The 16791-nt window shown below is 41.5% G+C and overlaps 1 protein-coding gene across 4 annotated transcripts in view; it reads left to right on the top strand.

Moving 5' to 3' along the window:
- Nucleotides 1-930: 930 nt before the first annotated feature.
- The window catches only part of MRPS9 (mitochondrial ribosomal protein S9), a 54425-nt gene continuing 38564 nt past the window's right edge, over nucleotides 931-16791 (top strand). For 2 of the 4 annotated variants that reach the window (XM_086482136.1, XM_086482135.1), the window contains exons 1-4: nucleotides 943-1023; nucleotides 7475-7654; nucleotides 16227-16289; nucleotides 16379-16409. In XM_086482136.1, the coding sequence (XP_086338262.1) occupies nucleotides 943-1023; nucleotides 7475-7654; nucleotides 16227-16289; nucleotides 16379-16409 (355 nt within the window). Of the gene's footprint in view, nucleotides 1024-7474; nucleotides 7655-16226; nucleotides 16290-16378; nucleotides 16410-16791 lie in introns of those variants that run through there. The other 2 variants (XM_086482138.1, XM_086482137.1) reach the window with 2 other exon arrangements.

Here is a 16791-nt window from a genome sequence, read left to right as displayed (position 1 = left end):
ATCCTCAAGATAAGACGGAAACAGAAAAAGCATCTAATGAAGAGCAAAAGAACCCCGTACTCAAATATTGTTACTGAACTGTGACGTGAGGGGAGGGGAACTCAGATTTTAAGGGTATAATTGCCCAGGGAATTGTTCAGGGTCCCTCTCAGAGGGTCCCAGCTCGAGCTGAAATAAACCGATGCTGTGGCAGAACCGAAGGTCTGAACTCTTCTTTACAGCCAGGGGCTAAGCCTGGATCCAGCTGCAGCCGGACGCCTCTCTGAGAGGAAGTTTGGAAAGAAAAAGGGGGTCCAATTCGAACCTTGCAACTCGCTGGAGGGTGTTCCGGGACTCTTCTATAATGGAAACAACTGCTGCATCTCTAAAAAATGGCTTTTCCATGGAAAAAAAACCACCCAGTGCTAAGGTGAAACACACTTTTTTGCCAGAACTCTCCAGAGCAGTGGCGCTGCACCAGATGTGCTGCAACTTCCAATGCCAGCTGCTTACGTAGGAGTCTTGATTTTAGCCTGTTCCTTCCGAGGTGGGTTCACCGGAGCAGGGCCCACCTCCGGTGACAGGCATAGCTCTGGGCCCCGCTGCTGACCTGGCCCCCGGTGCTACCATAACGCAAATTAAAAGCCAAATTTTAAAGATCAGTCTGAAGTTTAACAATGCTCACGCGTTTTACCCTTCCAATACAACCGCGGCCCGGCCACCCGCCCGAAGGACGCCTCCGCCTCAGCCCCGCGGCGACACCACAGACGCCGCTCCGGGGCCCGCCAAACCGGCCAGCGCTCGGCCCAGCGCGGGGTACTGCGCAAGCGCCGCCACGGCCCCTCCCCTCTATCCCCGCCCGCCAATCCGTGGAGCCGGGGCCTGCGGCGGAAAGCCCCCCCGCCCCGCCCCGCCGCGCTGTGCCCCGCCTCCCCCGGGCGGACGGGGCGGGGTGGCGCGGGCATGGCGGCGGCCGTGGGGCGCGTGCTGCGCCTGGGCGGCCGTTGGAGCGCGGCGGCACCGCCGGGCGGGCCGCACGCCCAGGTGAGAGCCGAGCCGGGCCGGGCCGGGCCGGGCCGTGTCGTGTCGTGTCCCCGCCGCCCCGCGCGCGCAGGCCGCGCGCTCCGCACTCGGGGCGGGCGGCTGCGTGCGGCGGCGGAAGGCGAGCGCGAAGGCGGCGGGGAGGGGAGGGGAGGAGGGTGGCGGGTTCGCGTCCCCGGCGTGGCTGCGGAGGGGGCGGGGCGGGGATGTCCCTGCCGGAGGCTCCGGTTGGGCCGGGGGTGTGTTGGAGCCCCTGTCCCTGGGCGGCCCGGCCGGCGGGGCTGCGGCCTACCGGGCGCCGGGGGTACGTGCGCGGGGCTGGTGCCGCGAGGAGGCGGTGTTGGGGCGGGGGGGGGTGTGTGGGGTGTGGGGTGCGAGAATCGGCGCCGCGTTCAAATCCGTGAGCGGAGTTTGTTTCGCGGAACGTAAAGCGGAAGCGTGGTTAAGCGCTGGTTTATTACGTGTGTCGCTAGGAGTGACAGAGCCACGTGCAGACCGAAGCCAACGCGCAGGCCAAGCCCTCGAAGGCGGCAGTTTTTTGGGTCGAGCATCTTGATTTTTGACCAGCAGGTCGGTAGAGAACGGAGTCTCCCCGTTCCTGCCGTGGAGGGGGAAACGCGCTACGCAAGCGCCGTCGCTCCTGGTTAAGTAGAACAACCTGTTTGTTTGGGGAGGTGCCGGCGTTCAGCCCGGTTGCTGTTTGATTAAACATCTGAGCTGCTGCCAGCGCTGGGGACAGCTGCTGTGGTTGTGCTGCAGTGTTCGATACACCCTGGTGTATGTTTAATCAGGGACCAGCAAGCGGATCAGAAGGCGTGCTGGTGCTGTTTCTAGTCACAGAGTGATTCCGGATAATAAGGGCTGAAGGGCTGTTTGGTGGCTGAACTAAACCAGACCGTGAAGATAGACGCGTAGATGGACAATAACCCTGGAAGGAGCAATTTGAGCTGTTTATATTGGTCACTTCTAGATTAACTTTACCCGTTGGGGACAACGACCCGGTGCCCGTGTGGGTCGTTCTTTGTGCAGCAGCCAGGAAGAAACGCGCTGAAGTTGTGCGAGGAATGAGGAAGAGAATAAGGCTGAAAATATTGTAACACTTGGTTTTGTTCTCTGTTGGAACAGCTTGCGTTGCTTTGGTTGTCCCATATCAGAGGTACGTTGTGACAGTCGCGTAGGTTTCCTGGCCAGTTTGAGCTGAGAACGATTTGTATTGTACATGAGGAAATGACCTCGAAGGAGGAGTCGCTGTAGCAGGAAGGGCTGGAAGGGGCCTTGAGACACCTTTTGTCTGCTTCTCTCACCCCCAGAGGTGGGATCTGCACCAGAGCATGTGGCTGTGTACAGATCCTCTGCCTGTGAAGCACAGGGTATGAAGGGAGCTAACAGGAGCCGAGAAACTTAAGAGACCCTCCCCCCGTCCGTGAGGTGTGGTTCACCTGTGGAACTGTGGGATGAGGACGCTCGGGTTGCTAAGCATTTGTGTGAATATAAAAAGGCGACTTGAGAAACTCAGAAGAAAATTCCGCTGAGGTCTGTTAAAGTATCAGCATGTCTTTGAACCACAGGTTGCTGAAAATTGAGGAAGTGTCCTGGGAAAATTATCACTACTTGTTCGTCCCCTCCTTGTGCCTCCGATACCTCACTGCTGTTGGGGGCAGTGTCATAAGTTGGTGTATCCTGTTCTGACCTGCTATAACCGTTTCTTACGTTAAGCACTTGCTTGCCCTTACTGTTGGGGAACTTTCTTATGAAGCCCACCCTAAAAATCCCCTGCTGGATTTGTTTGTTACTTCTTGTCTATCTTAATGGGGGAAACAGCTTAATTTCTTGATTTTTTTTTTTTTTTTTTTTTTTTTGTATTTGAAAGTGTCTTAAAGTGAGAGAGGAAATGCGAGAGAAACTTTGTAATTCCAGTTCCCTTAGCTTTGACTGAACAACAGGTTTTGTTTCCTGTTGTTCCAATAATTAAACTGTAGCGATTTAGCGCAATTTATAAAGAAAAGAATGATCTAGCTTGGTTACTGTCGGCCACTTCTGATGTGCTTGAATAGCTGTTCTTGACACAAGCGTTCTGAGCCCCAGGCGTGCTGTTTGATTTTGGTTGGGTCAGGTACCTTATCTGAATCGCTGTGGACAGCGTGTGTTCTGATACCAGCAAGAGATGATAGCGCTTTGGTGACAGTCGTCCAGAGCTACATGCCTGGAGTGGCGTAGCTTTTTCTGCAGTTGTTAACTAAGCTAGAGCTGAAGAACATTGGTGTTTGGTAACTTGTGCCTCAGAACAACTGGATCTAAATTCTATTCCCCGTTATGTGCATCTGACACTTGCCAAGTATCTATACATTTAGAGCCGTCTTCTATTTCTGTAATATACAGTATAAGCAAAACTTAATACGTAGATTTGGTCAAATATGCACAGAAAGTAGATTTTCTGGGTGGGGGAGATGCAGTTTTACTGTTACCTGTCAAAGGACTTCATTTTGAGAAAAAGTTTGATGAAGCCCTTTATGAAATCGGGTGTAAAAAGTAAAATAAAATCACTTATGCCTATTTGCTGACACCTTGTGATACTTTCCGATATGTTTTACAAAGTACTTCTTAAAACATAAGCCTGATACTGGTTTGCCTAACCAGTTCGCAGGCCGACTGAAATCTGGGATTACATAAATATTGTTTGAGCAAATCAATTAAAACACATTTTTGTCAAACAGCACGCTAGAAAGCCAAAAACTCACCTGTTGAACAAAAAGTAACTCTTCAGAAACTCGGGATGGGTGTGAGCGTTTACATTCTGTATTATTGCTACATCACGCACATTGTTTTCTTATGCGACCAGTGACCAGAGGAGCGCTGCCGGTGTCTTGCATGTCTGCTGGGCTCAGTAGCGCTGGCTGGGCCGGTGATTGGAGCGACGGACGCAGGGCAGCTTTGGTCCTGCGTACTGACGTGCTTACACAGATCCCGCTCCGAGTCGCAGAGCGAAGTTCTATCCCAAAGATGATTTGTTAGCGCAAATGTGTTTGTGTGCTGCGTGGTTTTGGAAGAGGAGATGGTTGAAGTCTGCCAGCTTGGAGCGTGGAAGCAGCGTGAAAGCGGTGCAGCTGCGTGTGTGCCACATCATTTGGTGTCTTCTTCTGTCTCTGTAACTATGTCACGTTGTAAAGTGGGCAACGCTTTCTCTCAATTTCAAGCCTCCTGTCTCCAATTGCCCTTTCCTCCTGTTCCGAAAGTACAGGAGGCTTGATTCCTCTGTTAGTGATACCTGTTAATTTTACATCCACCTAACTCCAGTGAAGCAAAATGAACAAGACGAGTAAACAGACAGGTCCTAGGTATTTCTCTGCTTGGAAAAAATAAGCCAGAGAAGTTGAAGTTGTCTGCTTGCTTTTTTTTATAAGGCAAATTTTACATAAGCTGGTTTTCTACAAATTTACGGTCTCCCTGGAAAATCGGGGTTTGCCAAACTATTTTAGCATTAGGTTGCTTGGGAAGGAGCCAGGAGGTGAGCATGAATACCAAGGAGTTGTGTCCAGAGGTGAAGGCTTTCCCTTCTCCCCTGTCCTGGTGGAGGTGTCTCTTGTTTCAGGAGTACTGTTAATAACCATTATAATTTAAAAAATGGCGAGGCTGCTGTCTGCAGTAATGCCGTATGAAATGTGTGTAGAAGTGGATGCAAACCTCTGCGGTTTCCTCTATAACGTAGAGGCGCCTGCTTTCTCGTTTGACTGAAATGCCAGAAGCGTTTAGCTGGGCTTTGCGGTTCTTGCCTGTACCACCCATGAAATAGTACTCTTATCCCAGAAGAGGTACCCAATACAATAGATATTAATTTGCATAAGAGGCTGTTTTCTAATTATGAGCAGTTTGTGTGTCCAGGGACTTTTGATTAGTGATGAATTGAAACTAGGGAAGAATATGAATAGCTTGAGGGAAGGAGGACAAAAAAAAGAGAAAATTACAATAGAAATTGACAGGAATAAGATGAAAGCAATCTTTTTTAAAGTATTCTGTTTAAAGCATAGCAGAGAGAAAGCAATTTTAGGCTAAGTAATAAGGTATCATATGTTCATTAACAAGAATTACAAATAATTAGTTACTATTAAGACAAGTAAGACAGAAGATGAATTGAATTCTTTCCCAAGGAGTGACTGGGAGAGAAGAATGGGGAATATGCAGAGGTACCTTTGCTTTCCTTACTGATTTCTGAGGAAATCACCAGAGCCTCGCCTTTGGAAAATATGTATATTTAAAATTTTGATTATTTTTCTTTTAATTCTGTGTATGTCAATGTAACCTCACAGAAACATGAATATTAAAAAAAAAGGGGGGGGGAGCAGGGGGCAATCAAGGACTAGGAGTGCATCTGATACATATAAGCTGTGGAGAGAAAGCAACAACAGGCTGTTGAAGCCTGAGACAGTTGGGGACAGGTAAGTCGATCGTGAATATGCTTTACATATGTGCAGCAAATTGGATGCGTTGGACCAGTGCATTCTGGGCTGCCAGATGTCCAGAATACCAACGGGGCTCTGTGAAAGTACAAGAAAAGCTGTGTTTCATTTCCGGTTCGTTAGGACTCAACCGTGTAATACAGAACACCCGAAGTTTCAAGTCACAGGAGAAGTTCACGTAAGCCAACTTGTGCTGCTAATGGAAGGTGGAAGTTCGATCCGCTTTTGTGTTTGTCTCGCAAATACATTCATGTAATCTTGTTTTGATGGGACTTGTGTGTTTCTATCATTTTGGTTTAAACTGTGTTTGAAGATTAGTGTTGTATTTGTATTAGTTACGGGAAGTTAGCGAGGATTTTATGCTATTCATATTAGCTTAACTCAGAATGGTAAAATCCATCAGAATGGCCAGCATGCCTAAATTGTGATCCGGAGAAGACAATTCTGTGACTCAGAGACGTTTAATCATTTCAAATACTCGCTTTATTCTGTTCCTCATAGTAAGAACCCTAAGTAGTTCACTTTGTTGTGCGTGTTTGGGTTTTAGTGTTTGGCTAAAGGTAGACTGAGGCTGCAGCTCCAGGAGCAGCAGAGGCAATTTAGTAACTTGCTCAAAGAAATTAAGGTAAAGAGAGGACTCCCCCTTTACTTCCTTGCTCCCAGTTGTGTGGTTCAGCCACCTTCTCCTATCAGCTTTGGAGCTTCTCGGAGCCTTCTCTGAATCGCTCTGACTTAACCAGCTCAGCAGAGATCGGCCCCCTCACTGGGAGGAAGCAGCAGTTAGTGTTCTGCCGTGTTTAGGGAGCTGAGCTGGCTTGCAGGAGAGTCCAAGTGCCAGAGCGGGCACAGGGCAAGTGAAGGGAGTGGAGGAAAGAATGCTCGCAGGGGTGGACCGTGAGCTGGGCTCGCTCAGCTGCGTGAAACTGTGCTGTCTGCTCACAAAGCCAAGCTGTGGTGTGTTGAAGGGCCTGGAGAGAAGTGTTTCAGGGTACTATCTGGTGCATAGAACTGGGCATTTTTCTGATTCAGAAGCGATTCTTTTTCCGTCTTTGCTTTTCTGTCCCACACACCCTTTTATTTCTTGTGATTCCCTCCCTCCCCCCGCCCACAGAATACCACACAAATAATCAGTTCTCATTCAGTTTGTGGAATAATTAAGCTGCAGAGGACTTTAATACTAATGTTGGAGAGACAAAATAGTGCATAATATTGGCACTAGGCCAGAATTGGGACATTAAAGCTCTGTCAGTGAAGCTTCTGTTTGTCTGGCAGAGAGCTTGGTTGAAGTTAGTCATTTTAACTACGGATTGCCTTGACAGAAGAAAAACCAAACCTGTATCCCACAAAGATCAAAAGATAATAGTCCCCTGAGTTATACTTCTAGGCTGGAACAATGCTCAGTTGTATTTGCTGGTGAGAACTACCCTGCTAGTTTTCCAGTTGTTCTACCGGAGACGGTGAAATAGCTTAAGAACCATTCTGGCACTGTGAACCGCGAAGGAGCACTCTAGAGCCTTTAGCAGTATTTTTGCTGCCCCATGCTTCTAAAAGCCACTGCAGAGCTGCCCTGCAGAGTCTTTTCATACTTCGTTATGGGATGCCTTTAGGTGAAGGAAAAACCTGCTTATTTGCTGACAGACTTTTTTTGTTGTTGTTTTCTTTTAAGACTGCATGTGTTGATCAGTGCTGTGTTTTGCTTTTGCTGCAGGTTCCTGACATGATACTGTGTTTCTTTCCATCAGAAAAGTCTTCTGAATTAATCGTAATGTGTGAAAATGTTCAACTTTTAGAATGTGTTTATCTTTTTATGGGCATTAAAAAATTGGAAGAAAATGGTTTCATGAGTAATACTGCCTTTTCTAACTTATGAGTTAGAAATGTGTTGAATCTCGTTATAGGTATGAATGGCTTGTTATACTATACATTTTATTTAGAGCTCACTGTGCAAAAAATATAAAATAAATCTCTCACTTTCCTGTTTTCTTTTTTGTTTTTGTTAGGTGTTAAGGCTAACCTATACCACTACAGCAGTGCAGAGGAAAAATGTAGGAGCCTCAGGACCTGAAAAGTACACAGAGGAATTTATTAAAAAACAGATTGAAGAGTTCAACCTAGGAAAGAGACATTTAGCCAACATGATGGGAGAAGATCCAGAAACTTTTACCCAAAAGGATATTGATGTAAGTACAGTTGCTCTGTTGGAGAAGTAATTTACTGTAGAGTTTCAGATATTGAAAGCACTTTACTTCAGCATGAGCCCCTCAGCTCTCTGTGAATTTTAATCAAACTGTCAGAATAAGAAAGAATGCTGCTATACATTGTGAACATGGCAACTGTGACTGTGAATAGAGATTCTATCCCCGCTACCTTGTGAGGTCAGACATCACAGTATAGAGCTGTATACCATATCTTCCTAAAGCACAGTAGGTTGTTTTTAAAAGTACTAATGGATAATCCCCTTGATCTGAGGTTATAAGAGGCACTGTAAAGGTTTTTGTAGCACTTCGAAACGTTTACCCACAATTTGACCTGCTGTGTGTATTTAGGTCAGGTTTTCTTGTATGATACTGTGGTTGCTGGTAATGCAAATTAAATTTTATAGGATGTTTTACAACTAACACTCGGGTTTAGCTTAGGGATTTTAATATAGGCATGAATTTAAGCTTGTATCAGTAGCTCCAAACATACTATTTCATTGCCATTCCCCCTGACAACTGACAGATGGGTGGCCTCCTCTTTCTCTGTGTCATTTAAGTTCTGTGTCATTTAGCGTGTATAGATACGCTCCCTTTCACTCAGAAAAATGTTTTGTTGCGTGGATTTTTTTTTTTTAATGTCCTACCTGGTCTTCACTTCTGTCATTTCTGCCTTGTTTTATCACACATCAGCGGTAGGGAGGAGAAATGTCATTTGGTGACATTCAGTCTTAGGTGAAGCTGTGTGAAGTCTCATGGCTGAAGCTTTCTCTGCGCAGCAGCGACACTATTACTATAGCCATGGCAGCACGGTATATCAGCAGGGCCCTGACGGTAGACGTAGTGATGTGGGATGTGCCAAAAGAGAGGTGTACGTGGTTTAGCTTTTTCAGGGCGAGGAGATTGTTTGTTGCCCCTCAGTGGCAAAATTCTGTCAGCATAGCTGTGTCCACGTAAGAGGTCTTGACAGCGTGCTTATGCCAAGAAAGAAGTACATCTGTAGGTGGTGATACAGGCTGATTTCAAACACATTTGACAGGCTTCAAAACTTAAATTCTGAAAACTTCTCTGAAAACAGACAGCAAAGTAGAGAAGAGACACACAGGTAATGGCCTGCTGAGAAAAAGGCTGAGATGAGACTTGAGTTTTATCAGGATCAGAAAATCCGTACGGGAAGCTTGATTTCAAGTCACGAATCCGTAGGAAATCAAGCTTTATGAGTACAACGCTGTGCACTGATACTGCAGCGGCTTTCATTCAGAATCATAGGTGTTACTTTGCTTTTCTACAGACAAGTGCCAATGCAGAGACCCTTCCAGGCTCAGCGTAGAGTGGATAAGGGCCTGTCAATGTTCATCGAGGCATCTGGCTCAGCAGTAATAGCAGCCTGTTTCTTTACGTTGGCTTTCTTATTTCTGTACAGACTAGAATTTCCACTTCCTGTATTTTTTAGATGTGTTTTCTTACCTTTAGTGGCCCTTATTTTTTTGAATTACTTTCTTGTAAAGTATTCATGCACAGACTTGCCACCAGAATACCTCCCATGTTAGTACAGTACAGCGATGATGCTAGTTAGTTCAGTTTGTTCGAAAGGTTAATGGTAGAAGAATGCATTAGTTTGCAGTCAGGCTCCCTCCTCTTGATAAGGTCTAGAGGGAAGGCTTACAGACAGCAAGACTGCAAGAAATGGAAAATGAACATATCTAAGTAGTGGTTTCTTCTTTATGAATCCACAGCACTATGATCGTTTGCACAAAATTAACTGAGCTCCATCATTAGTAAAAGCAGATTCATTCTGGAAATTAGCTTTTACAAATGCAGTGCAGGTGACAAGTATGGGACTGCTTTGCAGACTCGGTTTCTGAAAAGAGGGAGGAGTGGAGCCAAAAGAGTAGTGTTTTGTTTGGTCATACATGTTTGATTTCTTCATATTCCGTCAGGTGTTGGAAAATACTTCAGAGTGTGTAATAGTGTCTGCTATGCATAATTAAATTTCTGTTATAAAAATATAAAAGCTGCTTAAGCACTGGCAGGAGAATTATCAAGCTTTACATTTCGAACAGTAATAATTCTTTCTGATGAGTGCTTATATACCTCCATGTCTTCTACTGTTAATCAGTCTGTGCAGTGTATTTCGAAAGTAGACATCATAGGATTCTGTCCTTCACTGGAGTTTTAGGTATAGTTTAATAAAAGCTAAACCTTGTGAAGTTTTAAACAGGAAAATAAGTTGGCTTGCTTGCTAATCCTTCTGGATGTTGTGGAAGCAGAATTGCCTCTTACTGATGCTTTTATTTAGGAATGAAAAGTTAAGCTGTGCATTACAACTGTATTTCTGGAGGAGAAAAAAAAAATCCAGCAAATTGATATATAACTCTGTAGAAGTCTACCAATTGCTTTTTAATTGGTATTATAGACCTCTCTCTGAAGCTAGGATGTTTTATTCTCCTATGTGTGAATATGTGCTATGAAGTTTTTCTAATTGATTTGCTTTGCCCATTCCATTTGATGTATCATTTTTCACAATATTTCATAATTTGTGCTCATTTCTAATGAACAGAGTCGTTAGGACAGGCATGTCTAAGTACAACTGACAGCTAACATTAGGTGCCAGATGCAGTTTATAAAGCTATGTAGAACTGCAGAGAACAGTTTAAATAAATTAGCACCTGTACATTAGTCTCACTTGCTGGTAATTTATAAGCGAATCAGTAGAGATGACATTTAGGTAAGTCATTGATCAAGTTAACAGCTGCATACCCACTGCCCAGCTGGGATACCTAATTAATAGAGATTGCAGTCCTGACCTAGTGCTTTTCCCCGATTGAATCTGTAATCCTTTTATTTTGTGATTTAACTTTAACTTACGGTTGTAGTAAACAGCCCACCTTCATTTTCTACTGTCAGTTCTGTGATAGTCTACTTTAAAGCCCAGAAATCTAAGTAAGATTAATACAAGAAAAGCATCTTAATCTTCATGACCTATTTATATGCCAGTATTTTTATTATTAATTTTTATGCAGTCACTAAATGCGCTGCCAGATATGAGCTCATCATAGAGCAATACTCTTTCTCCATAAGAGTTAGTAAAACTCAAAAGCTAGAGATCTATGTTGATTTTCTCTTGTTGCCTGCCTTATGACTTAATAGATTTTTGTCAAGCAGATGGAATAATTTGAATCTAAAATACACGCTTATCTTCACTGGCATATATATTGTTGCAAAAGTACCAGTAGCGTTGTTAACTATGAAAATATTAAATGGGGAAAAACTTCATTCCTCATAAGGTATAGTTTCTTTCAATGAATTAAGACTTCTTTAATGAAAAATAGTTGTATTCATTTGCTTTTAAAAGTGGCTCAGCACATCTGATTTCTAAACAACATTCAAATTTTAGCAACGCAGACTGTTAGAAATGGGTGAATATTGACATATGTGAAATGTCAGAAACGTTGCTCAGAACAAAATGCTTTTCTGAACTTTGTTGTCTGCAAGAAGTGTCGTCCAGCATTGTCCTTACAAGAAATATTGGATTTTGTATTGTTTTTTAAATAATTGAAGCTAGAATTCTTTTTTCAACTTTTTTTTTCCAGTGAACTCAAACTCTGCATCAGTATTTTCTTTTGCATCGAAGTCCATCTGAACTGATGACTGCTGTGTTTGTTTCTTTTTTACTCTTTTTAATTCTGTTCAGTGTTTTGAAAAGTTGAAATGAAGATAGAAACAATGACTGTTTCTTTCAACAGGTTTTTGCCCTTTTTTTTTTTTGTTATACAGGCTCTGGACAAGACATTATTATTTTTTTTTTTTTTAAAATGATTAGTTAGTGTAAAAGTAGTGTAATATTAAAAGAAGGTAGGTTTTTTCATATAATGCTAGTGGGGAGTTTGGTTTTTTTTTGGGTTTTTTTTTTTTTTTTCAAGTGATGGGGTTAAAATGGTATATCCTTGTGAACCTGAAATTTCTTCCTGTCCAAGCTAGAATTCATCTTTAGATAAACAGTGAAAAATGATTGGGGTGGTTTCAATAAATTTTGGTAGTTGGTTGTTAGATGAGGATTTTTGTTCTACAAGGTGAACTTATGTGCGTCATCAATTTTTTTTTTAACCTTTTCTGTCTTATTAAATTAAAAAAAAACTATTTCAGGGTTAACATTTCACATCCCATTTTTTTTAATTCATTCCTTGTTCTATCCCAAATATTCTGAATTTTGGATGCTGAAAACTTTTAAAGAATGCTGCTAGTGTGGTTAGAAGCAAAAACAGCTGTTCCCCCAAACATCTCGGTCAGAGAAATGCTGAAGTACAGTAGCTAAATAATGTGATTCAAGAGGCAAGGTTTCGGAAGGAAAGTGGCTCTTGTGTGATCAAGTTGAGGAGTAGAAGCAGCTGAAACAGTTATCGCTCAGGCATTTCATTAAAACGTTAGAGCATAAAGTGTCACTTGTCACCTCGGTGTTTTGATGATTAAAGTTTCGTGTGTATTTAAAAAGGGTTGAGCTGGATTCTTGAGCCCTCTGCCAAAAAGGATGCTGCTACAAGGGAACCCCAGGGTGGAGGTGTTTTTGATTTTTTTTTTTTTAACTTTTTTTTTGTCTTTTCCCTGTTTTCCACAAAATATATTTCTTCATTGGATGTTGCTTTGGTAACTATCTTTGCGCATGATTTAAACAATGAAAATTAATGGAATGTTTTCTGTTTGAGCTTTATATTCAACAAAAGTCTAGGAAGACACTTGGGCAAGATCAACTTGCCCTGCCAAACCTCTTCTACTTATGGCGGGTTATTTAAGGACTGAACTGTCGCAGGCTCCTTCCCCTATCTCAGTATGACTCAGTCAACTCTCTTTGAATTAAAGTATTCTTAATTTCTCAAGACAGTAAAAAAAAAAAAAAAAAGAAAGAAAAAGTAACTCTTACTGACTCAGCTGAACTTGTTTGATTCAGAGTTAGTCTCTGATGTTTGAGAAAATGAGCAAACCAAACTTGGCTTGTAGATAGATGGGAAGGGAAGGAGGATCAAAGATCGGCATGTGCAACATGCACAATGAAGAGGGGAAATGAAGGTGTGGCAGGTATACTGAATTTGCACAACATGCCACATGCAGTGCTGGACAGATAATTTAATGAATTGGTTTGCATGTTTGAAGGACTGCCAGATATTATTTATTTTTTTTAATAGGGATGGAAGCTTGTTCTCGTTATTGCAACTGGCTTGAATTCAAACTTACAGCTGCAAGTGAAAGACATTGTGGTCCTGCAGGCAGCGTATTGAATCATCCATTCCCTCAGCAAGTGATGATATAACAGGATTCCTTTTAGTTTGTTAAAGGAATGTTTAAGTTTACCAATGCAGTTTAAGAAATGTCTGATGTAAATAGTCTTGTAACTAACATGTGTCCATTATGATCTGCCATTTTTAAAGGTGTGACAACTGGGTATTTTTTTTTTCCTGTGTGGATCAACAGTAGAGTTTAAAAACAAATGCTTTCAAATCGCGAAAGGAAATGGCTAAAATTTTTTTTTTAGTAACTCATAGCAGAAGCAGGCCGTACCTATTTGACCTTTTTCCAGTAGTTTGTGTAATTATTTTTGGAAACACAGTTGTGTTACTAGGTACCAGGATTTTTAATCATGTTTCTGCTGAAAATAATTATGGATGTTTCTTTTCTAGAAAGTTGTGTTTTATTTCTGAAGACAACGGCAACAGTGTGATTTAACAAATAGAATTGTGAAATAGCAGCCCAGAACCTGCAGAGGCTAGAGTGGGGTGAGAGCGTCTTGTACAGCTGAAATGATGCCCTGAAGAAAGTAGTTCTTAGTCATATTCAACACAACGTTTTCTTTCTTATCTAGAGTTCACGTGAAATTAAGCACTAGAAGAAGGATATGGGCCATGACCCTTAAGCTGAAAACCACTCCTGGAATGGAAAACTGCAGTTAAATCTAAAAGGTTTCTTGGGAACTTTACTGCTGGCATTTAAACCTTGATTACAAAGTTTTAAGAGGGACGTTCACCTCCTTTTTGCATGTTCAGGAAAATGCAGAATGTGCGGTTAGTTCTCTGCAGAGTTTTGACTGGAGACATGGAGATTCCTAAGAGGAGCCCATGTTCCAAATCTGAAGATATTGTCAAAAGATTTCGGGAAAATATTTCATGGTTTATTTATGTACTCCAACTGCAGTTCGGAGATACTAATTCTGATTTCATTCCTAAGGTTAATCCACCATCTTATTTTATTGCTTGTACAGATGGGTGTTAAGAATTACAGATTTTCCAAAATACTACTTTTCCACAAAAGTGAAATACTTGCATAGGCAAAATCAGCTTCTATAAAAGAAATTTCTCAGAGGCAGACTGGCTTGCTAGGTAGTTGTTAAAAGTACAGTCCAAGGACACAGCTATTTAAAATTAAGAAGAAACTTCTGAATAAAGTTGAACTGGAGTCTGTTGCGTCCCAGGGTAGTTCCTAATGGAATGTAAAGACAAATGCCCCATCCTTGATTACATTTCCGTGAAAAGAGAGAAGGCAGGACGACTCTATTTCTTTCCATTTTGGAACAACAAAAAACCAAACTTATGAAGCAAACTATTATTCTTTGGTTATTTGTTGTGTTGTAAGCGCTGAAAGTAGATGTAGGGTTTGTTTATGCTTCAGCGTGAAAGATGTGAGCGTACACTCAGGAAATAAACTTCCTAGAAATAGAATGTCTCAGATGGCAGCCGCTTCCTTCATTATAAATGTTAAATTGTTATATTTGGCGTTTATTAAGGTGTCATAGCTACAGTAACTGTTTTGACTGATATTCTGGAAATGCTTGCATGAAGACCATGCCTTAAGTACACACAGAGTCAGTCTCAGTATCCTGTAATAAATGCTTTTAATATATTATATAAGGTGTTTGTTTAACATCATTTGGCTCACAGCAGATTTCTGTTGTCATCATAATTAATCCCCATTTGTTCATAAATAGGTGTTCACCTACTGTGTGTATGCATAAAATGCCCATTGACTAACAAATGGGAATACAGTAGTCACTAAGAGAAACAAAATTACCATTTCATAAAATCAAGTTAAGCCTTTTGTTTGCTTCAGAATTCTCAAAATTTCTGTTCAGAATGCCAGTAGGGGATTAATGAAAGTAATAGGTTAGGTCTTTTTACACTCCATGCATATTAAATCGGCTGAAGCACTGACAAACCACTCCGTGTCCATGGAAAAAAAATTATCAGCAAATAATAGCCCTAAGGTAGCCTAACCGACAAAGAGCCATTCCTCTTGACAGAAGAATTTAAACTCTGATTTTACTTAATTCTACTTTTTCATACTGTCTGATGGAAATAAAAATGAGACAACTGCCAGAGGGGTTTATTTGGTTAGTCCATCTTACTGTACAAGCACAAGATTTCTATTTTAAGCTCTACTACCCACTGTCCGAAGTTGGCTACACTTGCCAGACCCCTACATCTGAGGGTTTTTGATGGCTAGGTTTTTCTGGTTTGTGTTTAAAACCAAATGGAAATAAACAGCGCTCAGCATAAATGCATATTTTTGTTTGATTGAATTATAGTTACATTGAAGAGGGAGAGTAAGATGATGTTGAGCAGAAATGCACATCATTGGGCTTTACCTTGTCAGGTGCTTTGCCTTTCGTTTTGCCAGAATGATTTAGAATATTGGTAGACCTACATTATTTGTTGGAGGCAAATAATGCTGTCTTTATACATCACACATACATGAACAGCAATAGATATTGGTTAGGTAAAAGCCAATGGTGTACCTTGTACTTAGTGAAAACAGTGGTAAACAGTGACTGTAATGAGTGTCGTTTTTTTCTAGATTTTTTTAGCAAATGCTTAAGTATCTAAGGAGAAGAAAGATGGCATTTAAGAGTCTTTCTTCTCTGAGCAATTGGTTCAAGTTCAGTGAAGAGTATAGTGATTCATATTTCCAAATGCAGTGATCAATGAGATGCTTATTTAGGCTATGTGAAGTATCTTCTACTGCCACAACAAATGTTGCTTTTAGACTTGAGGAAACTATGTCTGTAGAAACTGGGATTTTAAATATGTAAAACTTTGCTTTGTCCAGTTGCTTTAAATAACATTTCCATGCTTGCCTTGCATGCTTTCCATGCTTCCGTCAGTTAATAAGCACTGATATTTCCAGAAAGATAAATTAAATGTGATTTCCTCTAGAAGTCAACAGCATTTGAAATTTTACAGGAAAATCACTGTGTATAAAGGTGGTCTTTGCACCTGAGTCGTTCTGGTAAGTTATGATAAATGCATACCATAAGAACTAAACTTTGCAGAGTAAAGTTCTCTTATTCTGATATAAAGTACAGCCTTCAGAATGAGGTTTTACTTCTCCTGAGGATTCCTGAAAAAATTATCAGCTTTTTAGTGCAGCACATAAGCAGCAGTCTTCCTTACTGATTTGGTTGCCTACTGTACAAAAGTTGTGCTATTTTTCTCTGCAAGAAAGTATTTAAGAATTCTTTTGATGATGCTTTTATGGAAAAAATTACATATATGATATCTATTTTTGTTTTCAGAGAGCTATTGCCTATCTCTTTCCTTCTGGCTTATTTGACAAAAAAGCCAGGCCCATGATGAAGGTAGGATTTTTTTGATGTGTTTCTGAATAGCATGATATTTTAAGTAACTTTTTCCTTTTGCTGATACTTGTTTGTTTGTTTATTTACAGCATCCTACTGAAATTTTTCCAGAGCAGAGGAGTAAGTGTTCATAGATAATTTTTTTTTTTAGTTACTTCTAAGTATTAGAATTTTTGCATATGTAGAATTCCTTGTTTTCACAGATTTACTTTTTCCCCTGTGTTCTTAATAACTGCTGAGAAGTGAGCAGTAAAAGCCTATTCTGATATCCGAATTTTTAGGAGAGAAAATACTACTGGGTTCTGGAATACCAGTGGTCTTTTCAGACATCTTGTTAACTGACTATAGATAAATGTTTTTCATTGTTTAAAAATAAACAGTAGGTAGGATGGTGTGCAGAATTTGTTGAAGTCACGGGAAAACCTTTTGTTGAAGTCAGTAGCTTTTTGTCAGAGGTGTCTATCACAGCCATAAAATACTCATTAGTACTATTTTAAACCAA

This window comes from Leptosomus discolor, chromosome 1 (assembly GCF_034619465.1).
Source record: "Leptosomus discolor isolate bLepDis1 chromosome 1, bLepDis1.hap2, whole genome shotgun sequence".
NCBI classification, from domain to species: domain Eukaryota; kingdom Metazoa; phylum Chordata; class Aves; order Leptosomiformes; family Leptosomidae; genus Leptosomus; species Leptosomus discolor.
The sequence above is the reverse complement of the archived record's forward strand: the minus strand, read 5'-3'. Positions and strand labels throughout refer to the sequence as shown.